The sequence below is a fragment of the Neovison vison genome, chromosome 7, assembly GCF_020171115.1.
Source record: "Neovison vison isolate M4711 chromosome 7, ASM_NN_V1, whole genome shotgun sequence".
NCBI classification, from domain to species: domain Eukaryota; kingdom Metazoa; phylum Chordata; class Mammalia; order Carnivora; family Mustelidae; genus Neogale; species Neogale vison.
The window spans coordinates 112725904-112743814 of record NC_058097.1 but is presented as its reverse complement, the minus strand read 5'-3'; the positions used below and the strand labels follow the sequence as shown (position 1 = coordinate 112743814).

Sequence of the window (17911 nt, the reverse complement as noted above, 5' to 3'; positions counted from 1 at the left end):
TGGGGAGCTGCGGTCGGGTCTTCTCTGGACTCCTGGCCCCGCTCCTTTTCCGCCCGGACCGCCGCTGCTTTCTCTCACGGCTGAGTTTCGTCTCCTCTCCGCCTCTCTGGCAGGAGTTAGCCTCACCCCTACCCCTTGACTGCTCCTCTGCCGCTTTGCAACTTAGCGGTGCTCGCCATGTGCTTTGAGCGTCTGTCTTGTTTCGGTTTTCCCTCTCTGGCTGGTTTGCACATCAATCTTTCTCCTGAATGGCAACTCAGCTTCTTCCCGGGAGGCTTGATCAGGACTACAAACCCCGTGATCTCCAGCCTGCTTCAGATCCTCCCTATATTCCTAGAGGAGCCAGACCCAGTGTGCATTGCTCTGGACGCTTCGTCTGGCATGTTGTTCTTATTAAAGGGCTTAGAAACGTTCTCAAGGGCTATTTCCATTTTAGGAACCCCACCTGCTGCCTTGGTGCTGCGTATTTCCCACGACGGATCCCTCAGTAACACGATTCGCTGAAGGCCAGGCCAGGTTGGCTCTGGTTTTTCTTTTCCTACTGCTAGAACAGCCAAGAACTTGATCGCTCAACTCGGTTGGCGCTGTAGACACCCTGCCCTACTGACCTTTACTGCCAGCTCGGTCTTCTTGCACAGCCCCAGCTCCTGCGTGTTAATACTGTGACAGTCAGGGCCTGTCCCTTCCCCAGCCTTTACTTTCCATCTGTTTAAAAGCATTCTCCTTTCCTTCCTCCATCCCCCAACATCCACACACCCAGATTGCCGATTCTCTGAGTTTTTCTCTTTTGATGCCCAACTAGTACAGGTTAGTAGGAAGGGAATTTCTCAAAGCAGGAATATGCTGGAGAAGCGAGGATGGCAGTGGGTGGCTGAGGGGCAGGAGGCTGTCCTTCCCCTCCCCCACAAAACTACTAGATCAAAAGGCAAAGGACCTCTAACCCAGGATCTGTGAACCTACCTGACGCCAGGGGGCGGAGGCTGTGTGACTGACATCCCTGTGGGAGGATGCAAGCCCAGACGCATTTCAGAACGGACCTTGGTTCCCAAGTTCACACAGAAAGGGAAAAATAAAACACCAACAAAAAGCCTTCCTCTCCCCTCCTTTTGTAAATGAAAGGTCCCTAAGCCAGTGAATTCGCCTCGTCCCTGCGAGAGTATCTGAGTAGTACTGGTGTGCTCACCCTCCGATTGCCCATCTCTCCTGCGTTTTCCGAACGACTGTCTCAAGCACCAGGTCAGAGCCTCTGTGTGCCCCGCCGCCTTAGGTCGGAAAAATACCGTCAGCCAAGCTCTTCCTAATCTCTGAAAGTCCGGCATGGTAGATAACTCATGTTGAGCTCGCTTGCTTGTGAGTTTAGAGTAGGACCCAGTAGATAAGCACATGAACCAAGTCTGAATTGTGGTAGATCAGACTCCGCCCCTCTCCTAGGCCAGCTAAGCCTCAAAGCTGGTGATAGCCTTCTCTCCCCCGCATCACTATCCCCCAAGAGCTGCATCCGCTGGGCAGGGCATCAAACACAATCCGCCAACTCCTGCAGTCCCGCAACTGAGGCATCTCTTTGCCACATTATGATCTTCGTTATTGCTTTTTGATTTTCCACAGCCAAGCTTTTTCCAAACCCTAGAAACGTCATTCCTGATCACCCACACTCTCCACAGCCTAACGCCAGTAGGTAGTGTTTTTCAGGAAATACCCCATTTGTGTCAATAAAGTGTCTCTAAACGCACTTGCTCTGGTTTTGCTGTGTGTATCTGCTGTCTGTATTATGGCATCTACCTCCCTCCCCAGCCCGCGCCAGCTCCGTAACTCCCCATCGATGGTATCTTCCCGCAGAGCAAAAAATGCATTTAGCAGTCTAGAACTAAATGGCATAAATGTGTGATGCAGCCCTCCTTCCCTCTCCAAATCAAAGGAACGCAAGCGTTGCCAGTCTTCCCTCCCGCCGGACATCCAGTAAGTTTCCCATCACGTGGTGAGGCTGTAACTCCAAGACAGACAGGCCTAATGAGGGGAAGGGCCAGACCCCTCAACCAGTCTAGGCTAACAAGGAAGGCAAAGCAGTCTCCCGATGTCCACCTTCCTGGAAGGGCCAAGGCACAAAAGGGAAAAGTTGAGTAAGATGTTGTCCCTGGGAGTCACAGCATGTGATAATAGGCTCCTACAGTAATGATACTGCTGGGGGCTTCTGGGGTGGGGGGGCAGTCGGTTGAACATCCTACTCTTGGTTTTGGCTCAAGTCGGGATCTCAGGGTCGTGAGACTGAAACCCACTTTGATTCTCTCCCTCTCCTTCTGCCTCTCCCACTGATAAATAAATCTTTCAAAGAAAAGTATGGTTAATAAGGAAAAAAAGTTTTCTTAATATAGTACTTGCCACTCTATGAAGAAACACACAGACACTGGGGCGCCTGGGTGGCTCAGTGGGTTAAAACGCCTCTCTGCCTGGCTCAGGTTATGATCGCAGGGTCCCGGGATAGAGCCCTGCATCGGGCTCTCTGCTCAGTGGAGAGCTTGCTTCCTCCTCTCTGCCTACTTACGATCTCTTAAATAAAATCCTTAAAAATGAATAAAATAAATAAATAAAGTAATTAAATAAAATCTTAAAAAAAAAAAGAGACACACACACATATTTTATATTATCTCTAAAAAACTGAGGCTTAGAATAATGGATGGGGAACAAGGTCACACAGCTGGAAACTAGCGTTGCTACAATCCATCCTCTGGTCTGATTCGAAGACTTCTTATCCATCTGACTTATCAGGCTGCCTGCCTTCCCAGGAAAGGGCATCGTAGACATTGAGCGTGTGTATGAGCACGCACGCACACACACACACACACACACACACACATACACACACACCCCTACGTGCACGCATGCCCTCATCACATCTGGGAGGACCAAAAACTTTTGGGGTGATGAGCACTAATGAATCGAGCAATAAACACACACCATTTATTATTTGTAGTTCAATACTTTTTTCTTTTAATTCATACTGTACTTCCATGGCTCTAGCTACTTTACATGAAGATCTGGCTGGGAAGCCATGTATGGTTCTAGGTAATAGCAGGTAAGTTTTCAGACCTTGCGCACAGCGCCAGGCAAAGTACAGTTCTAGATCCAAATACAGATGGCCAGACAACTCAACTGCAGTCGACCGGTGTTCTTTCCCATATATGGCCCCATGCAGGTGCTGGGGGCTGCTCCCTCTGCCTCACCCACTCCACCCATTGTCAGGATTATCCCGGGGCCACTGGGGCCTCTGAATCATCTCTCCCCACCTTGGAGTCTAGGTTGAGTGGGGGTCAGGGGAAAAGCACCATGGGTTTGGGAAGGTGACCTGGTCCATGCAGAGAGTGGTCTGGCCCTAGAGTGCAGGACAAGGAAATGTGGGGAGCCACACTACTGTTGGCAAAATGGTTGCTTTCGTTATGCAATCTCAGCACGTGGCACCCGAGCCCAGGGCCAACTCCCCAGACAGAGCCAGCTGTCTTGCCTGGAGCAGAGGCCGCCATCTTGTTTCTGCAGCGTCTCACTGTGTTGTGAGAAGCCAGGAGGCCACGGGGCACAGATGACAGTATTCTTTACGCTTTCACATGCTGGGTACATCGTCTGGCATCGGCTCCTCTTGGCAGGCAAGGTGCTTCCCGCCAGTGGCCGAGGTTCCAGTCCAGGCTCCCAGGCCTGCTGAGGACCTCAAGTCACAACAGAAAACAATGCCCAAGACCCCTGAGCTGTCGCACCCAACACCGAGCCAGGGAGCTGGCTGGGCCCGTCACAGCGATGGCTGGAGCAGGAGTGAGGTAACAAGGCCGGGCAGAGAGGTGGGAAGGGGTGCTCTCTACACCTTGTGCAAATCCCTGCTCCACATCAGGGAAGCAGGGGGTGTTAAGAGACGGCCTTCCAGAAAAACGCTCCACTCGGACCCAAAAACGCATCTTCTGGAAGAAAACATAGAGGTGGAGGGAGGGGGGCCAGCCTGCTGGAGATTGGGGATGAGGGTCAAGGATGTCAAGTGGTGGATGGGATGATTGTCCCACAGCCTAGAGACAAGGGGCGGGGGGAGGAGAGAGTCAGGAAGACGGGTTCTCAAGTTTCCTACTGGAGAGGGCAGGTGAGGTCCAGGGGGTGTGGGGAGGCCCTGCCACCTGAGGGCCCTAGGGAGGAAGGGGCTCGCTCTGGCTGCCCTGCAGAGCTAAAGCAGCAGCATAGTATGGCACAGAGAACAGCCTTCTGAGCCCACAGTCCAGAAAGATTCTTCTCCCTGGTCCTTTCTCCAAGACTTCACCCTAGAAATGCTGCCCAGAAATGATTTTAGACATGGTCCAAGCTTGCGTCAGGACAGGGACAGGGAGAGAAGCCATTTCTAGCACAGCATTCTTCTTGAGGTTTCTTGATCCCTCTCCCCGTTCCTGTAATCCCAGGCTCTTAGGGTCAGTGCTCTATGCCAACCCCAGGATTTTAGCCAAAGCTTCACAATTAATCAAAACCCCAACAAGGTTTGAACTGAGTCAAAAGAGAAGTACTAGGACCAGGAATGACTTCTCTCCAGTGTTTCTTCTAGTGAGGAGGAGGAAGGATGGACAGATGAAAGGCTTCACAGCCTAGAGACAAAAGATGAGCTTATATTAATCCAAGATGGTGCCCTTCTTGCCATTATCCTCCTCCTCCTAGTTTAGAGAAAGTCCCTTCCCAAACTAAGACTAGGCTGACAAAGGAAGACACACCCTCCTAGGTCATACTGGGAAATACAGCACACCTGATCTCCTTCTCCCTACCTCACTAGGCCTCCTTAGTCCTGCTGGCTCATAAAGAAGAACGTTTAACTATCCTGGATTTCCCAGGAACCCTGACACTGCCCCACTACTCATCTACACACCAGGAAGCTCTAGCCCAGAAGGCTTGTTCTCTCCAAGTTTGAGAAAGCCCTACCTTGCCAGTCTCCAACACAGCCTCCAAGACAATGCCCACATTAGAACCTATCTTAGAGAGGGTCCAGCTCAACCCCCTTCCCGTTACAAAGGAGGATAGAGCAACTCAGGTAAGGGAAGTGACTTGTCCAAGAGCAGAGCCAGGACTTGGGCCCAGATCTCCTAAATTATCCCAGTGCTCTAACAGAGAGCTTCTAAAGCTGCTGATCCTGCTGCCCTTGTCCCAGGGAGGTGAAGGGGGGAAGCAAGGCATTGCAGATGTGACTGGGTTCTCCAAGGCCATAATTCCTTCAAGGGAGCTGGAGTGGAAGTACAGACCCTGTAGCTCACTGCCACCTGGTCAGAGATGCTGCAGCATCTTTTGAATGCAAGCTCTCAAATGTGACCCCAGGAATCCTCGAGGAAAGATTCCCACGTGACCAGGGTCCTTATGTGAACAAAAACAAAGCACAGGCTGGAAGAAATTACATAAAGGATGTGGTTCTCATGCTCCCGGGAACAGCTACGAGCCAAGCTGCTGGGCTTGAGCAGCAATGTTACTGATCAGTTTCACTCCCAGACTTAATCTGCAAAGGTGAGCTTCCTTGGACAGGTTACTGAATGTGGGGGGAAGGTTTTGTTCCGGAGTGAATAAAGGTGTTGGGTCTTCTGCTTTGAAAGTTAAAAACAGTATTAGAACAGAGCGCTCACAAGAGAGCCATGATTCTTAGGAATGAGGTAGGCCGAGGGACCTTCCCCATGTGTACACAGTGTGTCCTGGGTTCAAACGCCCAGGGTTCCTTGGATATACTCAGCATCTCCCTTCCTGTCACCTCCTCCTCCCTGGGATGGCCGAAGAGGTAAAGCAAAAGCAAACAGCTCTGTGCGGCCAAGCCCCCTTAGGTCACTTTACTCCCAGCAGAGAAACCACTGGAAGTCACCCCAAAGGTCCCACCATGGGACCATCAACAACTGGGTGATTTTAAAAAGTATTAAATTATGAATGGAATAAAGGAGAGAATTTATCACTTTTGCTTTCAAAAGTTTCTGAGAATAATGTTGGCCTCTGGATCCTGCAGCAGGAAAATTTCTAGCAGTCTGCACTGTTTCTCCTCCTCTGGCTCGGAGCCCACAAGCCCTGACCATCATTGCGTGTCTCCTGATCCAAGTCCTGGACAAGGATGAGGAGTGACCCCCCCCCCACCGTGACCTGTGGGCACATGCACCCTGCACAGGCATGATTCCAGCCCTGGAATCTCCTTTCCTAGAGAAGGGAAATCCATTCTAGCTGATTCTCAGCCTACTCCCCTGAGGCATTTGTCTTCCCATCCTGCCCTTAGGCAGGATATTCTCAGACTGAGAAGTCAAAAGCTGTCTTTGATTGTCAAAGGGGGATGCTCGGGCCATCCCAACAGAAGACAACGACTTGCTTTTCTTTGTGGCTAGATCAGCGATAAAATCCTCCTTTCCTTTGGCCTCCTATGTCAAGAGGCACCCCCCAGGAGAACAAGCAATCTGAGTCTTCCCGGCCAAACTAGTATGATCCTTTCCCAACTGAGGATCCGAGGGGCCGGCAGGATTCCTCTCATCATTACACAGAGGAATAGCAGTTAAATGAATGAAAAATGCTGATCGTGCCCAGAAGGCCCCCACAAGGTCAGATAAATGCCCGTGTCTGAGGAAGCCAACTCCCAACTGGCCCTGGGGGACTCACTCTGCTAACCAAAGGTCTTCTTTCTCCTCCTGAGTGGTCTCGTACCTCTCTGGGGCCAGAGGCTAGAGAAGGCTTTGCCACCTCTGCCACAACTTCCACTCCCAAGTCTGAGGAACGGGATTGGGAATGGCCTCCACGTGGCGCAGAGGCTCAGTCTGGCCTCTCCTTGCACAAACGCAATGCACCTTTGCCCAGTGAGTTCCTTCCAAAAGCCTAGGTCTCCTACCCTGCGCGGAGTGTCTTCGTTGTCTCCCTTAATCAAAGTCAGACCCTCCCTTATAAGTAAAGGATGCTGGCAGCCAAATGAGCGCTTGGAGATCGGTGCTCACTATTCCTACGGCGTTCTCTGCAAACCTATGATCTGATTGTACAGTGCTAGGGCACTCCCACCCTCCAACCCCGGACGCCCCTAGGACACCCTGACTCGTCCCGGAAATCAAACTGACAGCTCAAGTGAAGAAATTAGAGCTACAGGCCTGGCTGGCTCATAACCACTCGGAAAGGGGTTTAACGAGATCCAAAATGCTCCATCTTGGCTAATAAACGATGTGCTCTTAGGGCACAGAGAAAAAATAGGGCTTTAGGCACTAAAAAGTGACACTTCACCCAGATCCAGCCTGGGAGAAGACCAGAGAGAAGGGGGAAGGGGGTGGGAAAGTAAGAAATTCCCAGCCCTTATTGGGTCCATACCCTACAGGGGTCAGGGGAAGGTGCAGGGGTGAGGGAGGAGGACACCATCCTGCACACGTGTCCTCGGGAGCCTGCAGCTCAAGGCCCAGTCCCACAGGGGCAGCCTTCCCAGCTTTCCAGCCCTCCGCCTCGCTGGGGGCACGTGGTCCATAGACAGCGGGGTGGGGGGAGGGGGCGGGGCTCAGGTGGCAGAGTTTAGACCGGGCTCTTGCCCTTGATGCTTCCTGTTCACAAGAGAACACCTGGGGAAGCGTGGGGTAGGGAAGAAAAGATTCTCTTTTATTTTGGAAACAAATCAAGAAGGGGATTCGGGAATGAAGCACCTTAAGCCCCTTGAGACTTCGAGACCCCAGGGTCTTCACAGGCATGACTTTGGCTCAACAACATTTCCCTTCTCAGAGCCTGGAACGGCCAGGAGGGGAAGGGCGGGGGCGGGGGTGGGGGTGGGAGTGGGGAGGATCAGGGGAGGTCGGTGCTGAGAGGTGGTCCCTGCCCTCCTCAGCCCCTCCACCGACCAGCACAGGAGGCGGGCCCGCTCCTTCTCCCTGGTACATAGGCATTATCTCTTTTTAAAATCTGTATATAATATATATATATTTATATTCTGTATATATATATATTTATATATATCTATTTATACGATCTATGTACACGTATTGCACGGGCCTCTCGCAGCCCCCCCTGCTCCTGCCTTGTCAGTGATAGCGGTTCCTCTTCTCTTCACTTTCTGACGTGTAGTCTCGGGACCTGATGCCGTTCTGGAGATTGATAAGCGAGTCCTTCATCTGGAAGACAGGGAAGCCCGCCCAGGCCCGCGTTGGTGCCCTCAGTGGGCTTCTCCACCACGCCCACCAAGGGCGGGTCCCCTAGCGCAACATCAAGTTCCAGGGAGCTGGGCCCCTAAGACAAGGGGGGATTCTCCTAGGATGCTGCCTCCAGCAGAAAGGGGACAGTCGGTCTAGCACTGGGAACCCTTGGGGTGAGGGTCCCTGTGTCTTAATGATTTGTGGCCCCTGTGTTACTTGATTAAGAATTCTCTCTCTCTCTCTCAGGGCACCTGGGTGGCTCAGTTATTAAGCGTCTGCCTTCAGCTCAGGTCATGATCCCAAGGTCCTAGGATCAAGCCCCACATTGGTCTCCCTGCTCAGCGGGAAGCTTGCTTCTCCTTCTCCCTCTGCTGCTCCCCCTGCTTGTGTTCTCTGTCTCTCTCTCTCTGTTAAATAAATGAATAAAATTTTTAGGGGAAAAAAAAAAAGAATTCTCTCTCTCTCTCTCAGGGTGTCTGGGTGGTTCAGTGGGTTAAAAGTCTGCCTTCAGCTCAGGTCATGATCCCAGGGTCCTGGGATCGAGTCCCACATCAGGGTCCCTGCTCAGTGAGAAGTCTGCTTCTCCCTCTACCTGCCCCCCTGCTTGTGATCTCTCTCTCTCACTCAAAAAAATCTTGGGAAAAAAAAAATTCTCTCCTTCAAACAAGAAAACATTTCTCAAAGCATTCCACTGCTATAAGGAGCCCCACGAGGCTGTCTTCTACTCATTCCAGGTGGTTTCCCCATCAAGCCTGAAGACCATATACTCCCATCTTGTGCATTTTGCCGCCTTATTTTCCCAGCTTGGGGCTCTCGTCTCTCTTGCCTATTCCAATCTCACCCATTGTTAAGGCCCAGAACAAGTCCAAACGTTCTCTAGCTCACCATCCGCTTTCTTTTTCCTGGCCGCTTGTCAACCACTTGTTGGGACTCCACACTAGGGTCATCTGGAATCATTCTGTTTCATGTGTGGTGGACAGCAACAGACACCTTGGGTGCCAAGCAGAGACCTGACAACCGAACAAGCTTCTAGCTGTACCCACATCATGCACTAACCTTAACTAAATTTCTTAACCTCCATGAAGGAAGAGGCACACTAACACTGTCAGGTCATGGCCAGGAGTCTAAATGGGGCAGAGTCCCAGCAGCAGAATCCTGATGGGTCTGTCATACCACAACACTTTTACATACCACCTTGACCTAAGCTGCCCTGGGACAACACGGCTAACATTTCATGGGCACATGGCTATGGATTTTGAAATCCTCTGTCCCTCTACCTAATCTAGTTTTCTTCTTTCTCTCTGGTTCTTCTATACACCCTTCGCTCTGTAGGGATGCTCCAAAGGGGTCTGTTATTAATCTTCCTGAAGTTACTTTTAAAGGGAATGAAACGGGCACCTGGGGGGTGTCAGTCTGTTAAGCGTCAGCCTTCGGCTCAGGGCATGATCTCAGTGTCCTAGGATCAAGTCCTACAGCGGGGATCGAGTCCCTGCTGAGCAGAAGTCTGCTTCTCCCTCTCCTGCTCTCCCTGCTTGAGCTCACTCTCTTGCTCTAATAAATAAGTAAGAATCTTTACAAAAGTAAAATAAAATAAATAAAGGGAATGAAACAAAACACCTATCCTAATACTCATAAAGTTGTGTCCTCCACCCTATACACCCGATCGCCCCCTGATCCAATGTAAGGGGCCCCAACCTGACACCGGATTCTGGAGTTGTAAGAGAACCTGGTCGTTCAGTCCAACTGCCTCCTACTTCATTCATAAGTTTCTTATCTGACACCACCTGGTCAACTCTTGGGCACTTCCGGTGATAGACTCTCGAGCCTTCAAAATAGCCCATTCCATTCCTGACTAGCTTGTCAGTGGTCTGTTTTTATTTGATTACTCGAAGCTACCTTTCCCGTAACTTCTAGCCCCTGGGGCCCCACGAGCATTCAATCTATCCTTCTACCTGCTGGACCTCTAGGTCTGAAGCCTATCTTGTTTTCCTCGCCCCCTCCTTCCTTCTCCTAAGTGTATCTTTAATTCGATCAACCTTTCTTGGTATCACAGAGCTCCTAAGCCCCCTGCAATGCCATTTACCCCTTTTGTTAAAAAAACAAAAAAAATCCATGGCTCCAAAGCTAAACATGGTATTCTAGAACACATTAAATTGGGTCCTGATAGCCACATGAAAATGCTCTCTCCTCGATCTACAGCTAAGACCACACTACGAAGGGGAATAAGATTTAATATTAATGAGGGCCTCGCCTCCCCCGTGCCCTCAAATCCTGACAGCAATTCCACGAAGTCACAATTGTTATTCCCATTTTATAAAGGAAGAAACTGTAAAGTCACTAATATTAAATCCCTTGCTCCAGGTCACAAATCCAGTCCGTGGCAAGGTTGGGATTCCATCTCAAGCTTGGACGACCACCAAACATAAAGAACTCCTTAGGAACAGACATTTTAATGGACACATTTTTCGTCTCCTATCTTCTTAATTCTCTTGGAGGACAAAGTTAGCCTCTTGCTGTCTTGGCAACTACAAAGGAGTTCTAAGATGTTAACTTCTTCTGGGGGAGGGAAGAGAAGCTCCTTCCTTTGGTGAAACTAAACTTGTTGATTTTGCGCCGGAAGGGTTTTCTTAAAAGAGATGAATGAACGCAGTTTTTGGAAGGAACACAGGCACCTACGCTAGAAGATGTCACAAAGAGATGACGCAGCACTAATCTTCCCAGACTGCCTGTGCCCCTGACGGAGAGTGACGTGTTGGGGATTGTGTACTGGTGTGTGTGTGTTGAGGGCGGGGGGCAGGGGGGGGACATACAGCAAAAGGAACTAGAAACATATGCCCTCTGGGAAGACAAATCTCTGTGAAAAGAGGTTCTCCCCTTTAAATGCCTGTCAGATGGCCACGAGTGACCAAGGGGGGAAAACATAAAGGAGTTCTTCAGTCTAACCCACCCCTTTCTTGCTGCAAATTTCATTGTTATCGCTGGGGGAGAACACTTGTGTTTCCAACAACCCATTCCAGGATGACTTTAAGATCAGAACAGTGGATGGCCCAGGGGAAGAATGAACAGGAGGGTGAGGTCCGGGGGGTGGGGGTGAGGATGGGGACGGGACAGGGAGATCGCCCAGGGCACAGGGAAGCAGCTCATCTTCGGAAGACGAGGGCAAGGAGACAAAGTGGGGACATCTCACCTGGTCAAGAAGCATCACCGAGGATTTGATGATCTCTCTCCATTTTTGGAGCTCTGTATCGTGGTACTTTTGTTGGGACTCCAAGAGCTGGGCCCATTCTGTCTGAGACTGGGGTAACCTGTGGGGCAGAAGAAGGGGTACCCCGGCAGCTGGAGTTATGCTCAGTGGACTGTCCTGTGCTCCCAGACCCCTAAAGGACAGAGAGTCACATCAGACTGCTTTGTCCTCTGCTCAATGCCCCTGGCTCCCCTGTGCCCCAGGTCAGAAGCAGACTAAAGCTACAGGGACAGTTTTCAGAGCCCACTTATGGGCTCATCCCAAAGGGTTACCCACTGGATAAGGGCAACGGAGCCGTCCCACGGAGACTGGGTGGCAGGAGCGGGGGCACAGTACCAGGCGGGGTGGAGGTGGTGGCCCAGGGAAGAGGCAAGGATTACCTTTCTTGGAGCCTCAGACCCTGCCAGGCGGTGAGGGTCTGGGTGGTGTATTCCAACATCCAGAGTTTGTAGAACAGCATTATGTTAAGGACGACCAGCAGCACCAGACTGGGAAGGAGACAAAGGGGACAAAGGCGATAGGCATGAGATGGAATCTGAGAATGCATGCAACCTTGAAAAGCCTGGGATCACCCCCCACCCCTCCAGAGGCAGCTGCTGTCCTTGACCATTGGTCACCTGAAGCATGGCAGTGAGGGAGGGAGGAGGAAGGCTGCAGCGAGGGGGAGAGGGAGAGAGAGCGGCGCTCTCATCTGAAGGGGCCGGGACACAGCAGGAGCGCCATGGAGAGGCAGGTGGGCGAAGGCATTGGGAAAGAGACACACACAGGAGCCCCCTGGACCCAGGGTGCCTGGGGGAAGAGGTAAGATGGAGAGGAAAAGAGATGAAGGGTAAACGAAGCAATCAGAGAGCCAGTACCTGAAACAGATCCTAATGGGAGCAAGGAGGAAAAATGGGGAGGAGGCAGAGGTTAGAACAGGCCAGAGCGGAGATGGGGAGGGCTGCACTGTAACCAAGCCAGAGAGCGCGTGAGTCTGGGGGGAAGAAACCCTGGAAGCGAGGACACGAGGACGAGGAGACCCAGCAAGCAAGGAGCAAGGGACAGCAGCTGCAAACAGATCTTAGTAGGTCAAGAGTGACACACGGAGGCAAGTCCTCCTACCCAGTGAACCCAACACAGGACAGAAGGGCGAGGCTGTGGACTATCAGCCTGATCTGCCCAACAGGGGTTAGCATGATGTCCTACAGCATGTCTCGTCCTCATGCCTGCCTGGACCCATGGGGGTCACGAGGTTGTTCGGGCTGGGCTAGCATCGCTCAGAGACAGGAGATGGTAAGGACGACCCTGGGGGCACAGAGGGCCACCAAGAGATGCGGGAGCCTCAGGGGCTGCCAAAAGATCATTTTAGGACCCAAGTTCATGGCAGAGAGATGATCTGCAGAGCAAGGGGACCTAGAGACACATAGAACTGGGTACAGTGCTGGTGCAATGTTTCAGGGTCCTGAAATTCCGATGAAGTTCCCTAGCTTCTCTGAACCCCCTTAACTACCCCGCTGGGGCTGCACTGTGCGTGGGCTGAAGGCGTGGATGGAAAGCTCCCTGCACACAGGAGTCCCCCGTGACGGCCGGTTTTATCTTGAAAGGGGTATGAGGACATTTAGGGACACACACAAGAAAAGGGAGACAGAATGACGGAAAAGGACCAACAAAGAACATCTTATGCTATGCCTTCGACCTTTCGATGTGTGTATGTGTGTGTGTGTGTGTGTATGTGTGTGTTAGAGAGAGAGAGAGAGAGAAGAGAGCGAGGCTGTGCTCTTCTCTGTGCCTCCAGCACTACAGAAGCAGATACTCCTGGAGCTGGCAGTTTCCAGTCCCTGACCCTATCCAGGGCTCTGTGCCTTCTCCAGAACAATCTCTAAATTTCACGCTGACTTGCAATGACGCTGCCTCTAACCGTACCCACAGGTGCCAAAAGACCTGAACGCCTGCCTCTTTGGCGTGGGCTGCGTTTATCCTACCTCCTGCATTTAGGTCCGTGCGTACAATCCTGCCTGTGCTCCGTGGAGGTCCACGGACACCCCTGCAAGCGGTCTGAGGAAAGAGCCTGTGGTCCACACAGGGGAGGGTGGGCAGAGCCGCTTCGGGGCCCGCCGGACACAGGGCAGCCCGTTGCACCCACACTGTCAGCAGATTTGCAGCCCAGACCCTCTAAGTGTTGAATGATGAAGGCCATGATCTTAACCTAACAGAGCCCCACAGTCAGCTGACGCCATGCGATCGCACTGACTCGGGATAGGAGGCCTCCTTCAGGAAGTCTGCATGCAGGAAAAGCTCAGACAGAACCCACCTGAGGTTCGAGTTTTTGATCTACCAAACCCAACAGGAGAGACTTGGGAGCACGAATCCCCTCAAATGGATGCTGTTGAACAGGAGTCTTACTGGTTTCACAGCTGTCTGTGTATGTATGTGTGTATGTCTTTGTATTTGTATGTGACTTTGTAAGAGACCTTGGCTCCCCAGGCCACAGGCAGAAGACACCTCCACCTATGTTTCTGTTACACGCGGTCAGGTGAGAAGAGAGCCCGCCTCATGCTCCTCACGCGCCCCCCCCCATGGTGCCCACGCCTCGTCTGTGGCCCCGATTTCTTCTCACACTCGGCGCTGTCCTCGGATGGTCTCATTCTCACCCGGGGCTCTCACGCTACCGCTAACTAAATCAGTATCCATAAGCCATATCCTCCTCCGCCTCGCCCAGGTCCACATCAGCAAGCGCTGGCCCCTCCCCCGGATTCCCTACTGCAACGCTGGACACAGCTGGAGCCCAGAGCGTCTTCTCGGACTGCTCTGTGCCCCGACCTGGATTTTTGTGAACGACACAACCATCTCCAGGCGCCCACCGCAGTCCTCCCTCTTTTTCGGCTTCAAGCAGATGGCTAACAGGTCCTCCGTCCCCTCCTTGAGGACAGTCACGCTCCCCTATGCCACTGCCCCTTACTTGGACCAGCCTGCCTGCCTCCAGCCCTCTCTTCTCTAGGCCTCCCCCTACAGGCAGGCAGAGGGACTTAACAACAACACTTGACCTTTGCCAAGAGGCCCTGAAGCTATAAAACAACCCAGAAAGCCAATCCTGTCACATTCCAGGGCTTCCTGATGGGTTTGGCTGTGCTTCTGCTTCTGCCTCTCTGAAAACGAATTATGGGGGCCTGATGGAGTCGGGAGAAGGTGTCATAGAAGAAAGACCCAGAGACAGGGCAGTCCCCAGTGCAGAGCAGGCAGGACCCCCATCTGGGCAGCTCCCATGTCACACCGCCTGTGCCCCCCCATGCTCACAGTACACCCCCATCTCCAGGGAAGGCGGTGAAGCAGGGGTGGTCCGCAGCGGGCTGAACCAAGCAGAACAGCAATCTGCGCTCAGCCGCCCGTCCCAGGAACTCCCTGCTCCCAGCAGTTCGGGGGCGACCCCAGCGTCCTGGGCTTCCCCGTGGACAGCTGGGCCCTCCCATGCTACCTGTGCATTTCTTCCCACTTCGTCTCTCCCTGCCCAGGATCCTCCTGGGAACATTACTGCACCTACTGTTTTATAACATGATGGCAACCTTGTAAATTATTTATAATAATATAAGCATATATTCCGGGACAGTCGTCATTGATTTTGTCTGGCTTTCCTGCCAAAGTGTGGGCTCAGGAGTGCCCAATCCTGGCCCCTGCACCAGAGCAGTCTCAGGACCTCCCTCACACGTGAACGAATGGGCTTATCAGATGCCGTGCGGCCTCTCCGTGTTAGCGTTTCTCCAACAGTGGAGTAATTCTGAATTTCCTGTCTGTCTTACCACTTGAAACTGAGTTGCCAAGGGCATGGATGCTGTATACAGTGTTCTGTTCCCCCTCCTGAGGGCCTAGCTTACAGGAGATGCTAAATTGAACAGAGAAAAAGAAACAAAGCAGCAAGGAGTGACAGACAGAGCTAGTGATCTGGAGAGAGGAGGCTAAAGGACAAAGAAAGGCCAGGGCCACGGGAAGGGGTGCGCACACGCCCAAGGAGCCAGCGGGCAGGGAGGGAAGGTGCTGGGACAGGGGTGGGGAGGAGAGCTGAGATCCCTTACACACAGCTGATAACCAGCAGCAGCTTGGACACACTCTGCAGGTGGAAACCGTTAGGGGTGTCCTCGGGGATATGCCGTGTCTGCGTGGAACCTGTGGGGAGAGTAAAGAGGCCATCACCACGGTGGCTCACGAGCCCCCTGGCTACCGTGACAGGGGTCACGCACAGAGCTTCGGGGAATGACGGAGAGTTGTCCATGATGATTTCCCAGCAATGAGAGGACAGATACACCCAGCCCTCCAGAAGGGCAAGGGAAGCCCCCCAAGGACAAGGTCATGGGCTGGGTCAGGTGAAGTGGACATTCAAGTCACCGAACAAACAAGAGACTCAACAGCCTTATGCAGCTAGGACATGCGGAGCGGGGACAAAGTAGCTGTGGCACAGACAACCGCACCGGGCTGGGTCCAGAGCCGGCTTTCCGCTCAGGCTGTGTCCGCAGCTAGTGCCGGGACGCTGACCAAGTGTCAGCTCCCCTCGGAGAGTCAGTGCATTCACACATGTCACATTAGAAATCCCCTACGTAAGGGAGGGGGACACAGAAGGCGGGCACCGTCCTCTCCTGCCCCGACCCTGAGGCACGCCCCGGGGTATGCAAAGCATGGCCTGAAAGACGCTGGACTGGCGGTCTCTGAGGCTCCCTATGGCCACATGTCACCGGGACCGAGTGAAGACATGAGGTTGTGTGTGGCTGGATGCAAAGAGGGAAACATGTCAAGGTGGGGGGTGGGACCGGTGGGGGGGCTGCCTCAGACTCCCTGACATCTGTGTCAGGAGGGCACCTCTGGCCTGAGCTGCGGCTTCTCCCCAGTACATTTGCCAAAAACCTGGAGGCTGCTCATTTGAGTCCATCGAGGCGGACATGGGAGTTCAGGGAATTTCTGTTCAGCAGACCCCAGGTGTGGGTTCAGCAGGGACCGAGGAACATAAAGGGCGAAGGGAAACAGGTAGCGGATCCAGAGGCTGAATGATGAGTCAGGGGCAAATAACATATGATCTGTACCCACGGACGCAAGAGGAGTGCGTGTGTGTAGGTCCCGGCACTCGGCACAGGCAAGCTGCTCAGGGCCCTGAGCCCCGCCCCCACTGCCGGCAGGCACGCACCTGCCACGTGTTTGATCCTGTGGCCCACGTCTTCATCGGTGGGTGTGGTGACGGGGCTCATCACCTCTTCCAAGTGAGGCACCCGCAGGTGGGCATGGGGACGCTTCCTCCTCCGAACCGCCGGGGCCTTGCTGGTCTTCTCTTTGGGAGACTGTCTGTGCATCTCAGCCAGGTACGTGCTCTCCGTCTTGGTCAGCTCGCTCTCTGTCCAAGACAGAAGGCCACCTGCCTCCACCTGCAGCTCGACCCGCTGGCCTCCAGAGACAACGCTGCCTCCGGCCAGCCAAGCCCTCTCTCCGAGAACCCGTTTCCCATGCTGCACTCGGGGACGCTGAGTGGGAGGGCAGGGGTCCCTTGGGGGCAGCGACGAGCCTCAGAAGTTCCACTGGGACGTACCCCCAGCCAGACCCCCCACTCTGGGTTTTGCTCAACACTGTGCAGAAACGTAGGTTCCCGACATCCGCGCCCCCATGCAGACAGCTGCGGGCACGTCCCAGGTCCTCCCGGACGCATTCCCAGGCTCATCCTTCCTCTCCATACCGAATTACCCCCGGCGTGATGAGATGTGGTGGTCACATGCCGGGGGTGGGGGGAAGGGCTGGCCACAGACCCCTCCAAAGTTACCGGCACAGCCTCTCGGAAACGCACGTGTGCCCACGATGTGTGGCCCCCTCCTCCGTGTTTCCCACGCCCGACCAGTGGCAGCTGTGCGGCCGAGCCCGTGTCGGCCCTGCTGCACCAGTGCCGACGGCTGCAGCCCTGCTCACCGAGGTGGCGGAAGTAGTCCTCCAGCCCACTCCAGAAGTTCTTCTCGATGAACGTCTTCACCAAGCCCCAGGGCTGTTTGCGGTAGCGCAGCTCTGTGGAGACCCTGAGGAACAAGCCAGGAGCGAGATCAGCCGTTTCCCGGGATCCCAGCTCTACCGGGACAGGCCCTTCGCACCACACCCATGGTGTCATCTCAGCTCCCTGAGCACTTCCGGAGGTCCGTGGAATGGGCAGATGGACCCTCCCTTTACAGGTGAGAAAATGGGAGTTCTAGAATAGTCCGGCAGACCAAAGGCTAACTTAGCAGGGCTCCTGACTGTGGGCCCACAGGTCTTTCATGAGGCCACACCGCCTCCTTCAGATGGGGCCAGGCAGCCGGCCGGCCGCGGGGGTCCTTGTCTTCTTCTGCAGACACCTGCTCGTCCAGATCAGGCTCTGGGGTTCCATCACTCTGACCATTAGGGCAGTCATCTGCCACTGGCCCTGGCTCCCGCCTCTCCACTCCCCAAGAGCACACCTGCTCTGGCATTTTTCCAAGTATTCTCTCTCCCAGTCATGGGTCTCTCTGCTGCCCATGCTGTCTGCACACCAGCCCCTTCCCCTCCTTTCCTCCATGGCCCTGTGTCACCACAG

General features: G+C 53.5%; 1 protein-coding gene across 12 annotated transcripts in view; it reads right to left on the bottom strand.

Annotated features, from left to right (window-relative positions):
* Positions 1-7572: 7572 nt before the first annotated feature.
* The window catches only part of GRAMD1B (GRAM domain containing 1B), a 178910-nt gene continuing 168571 nt past the window's right edge, over positions 7573-17911 (bottom strand). For 11 of the 12 annotated variants that reach the window (XM_044258082.1, XM_044258086.1, XM_044258088.1 and 8 more), the window contains 7 exons: positions 17278-17381; positions 16511-16714; positions 15411-15501; positions 12222-12233; positions 11745-11852; positions 11308-11425; positions 7573-8099 (listed from right to left, as the gene is read on the bottom strand). In XM_044258082.1, the coding sequence (XP_044114017.1) occupies positions 8010-8099; positions 11308-11425; positions 11745-11852; positions 12222-12233; positions 15411-15501; positions 16511-16714; positions 17278-17381 (727 nt within the window). In that variant the 3' untranslated portion in view covers positions 7573-8009. The remainder of the gene's footprint in view (positions 8100-11307; positions 11426-11744; positions 11853-12221; positions 12234-15410; positions 15502-16510; positions 16715-17277; positions 17382-17911) is intronic. The other variant, XM_044258077.1, reaches the window with a different exon arrangement.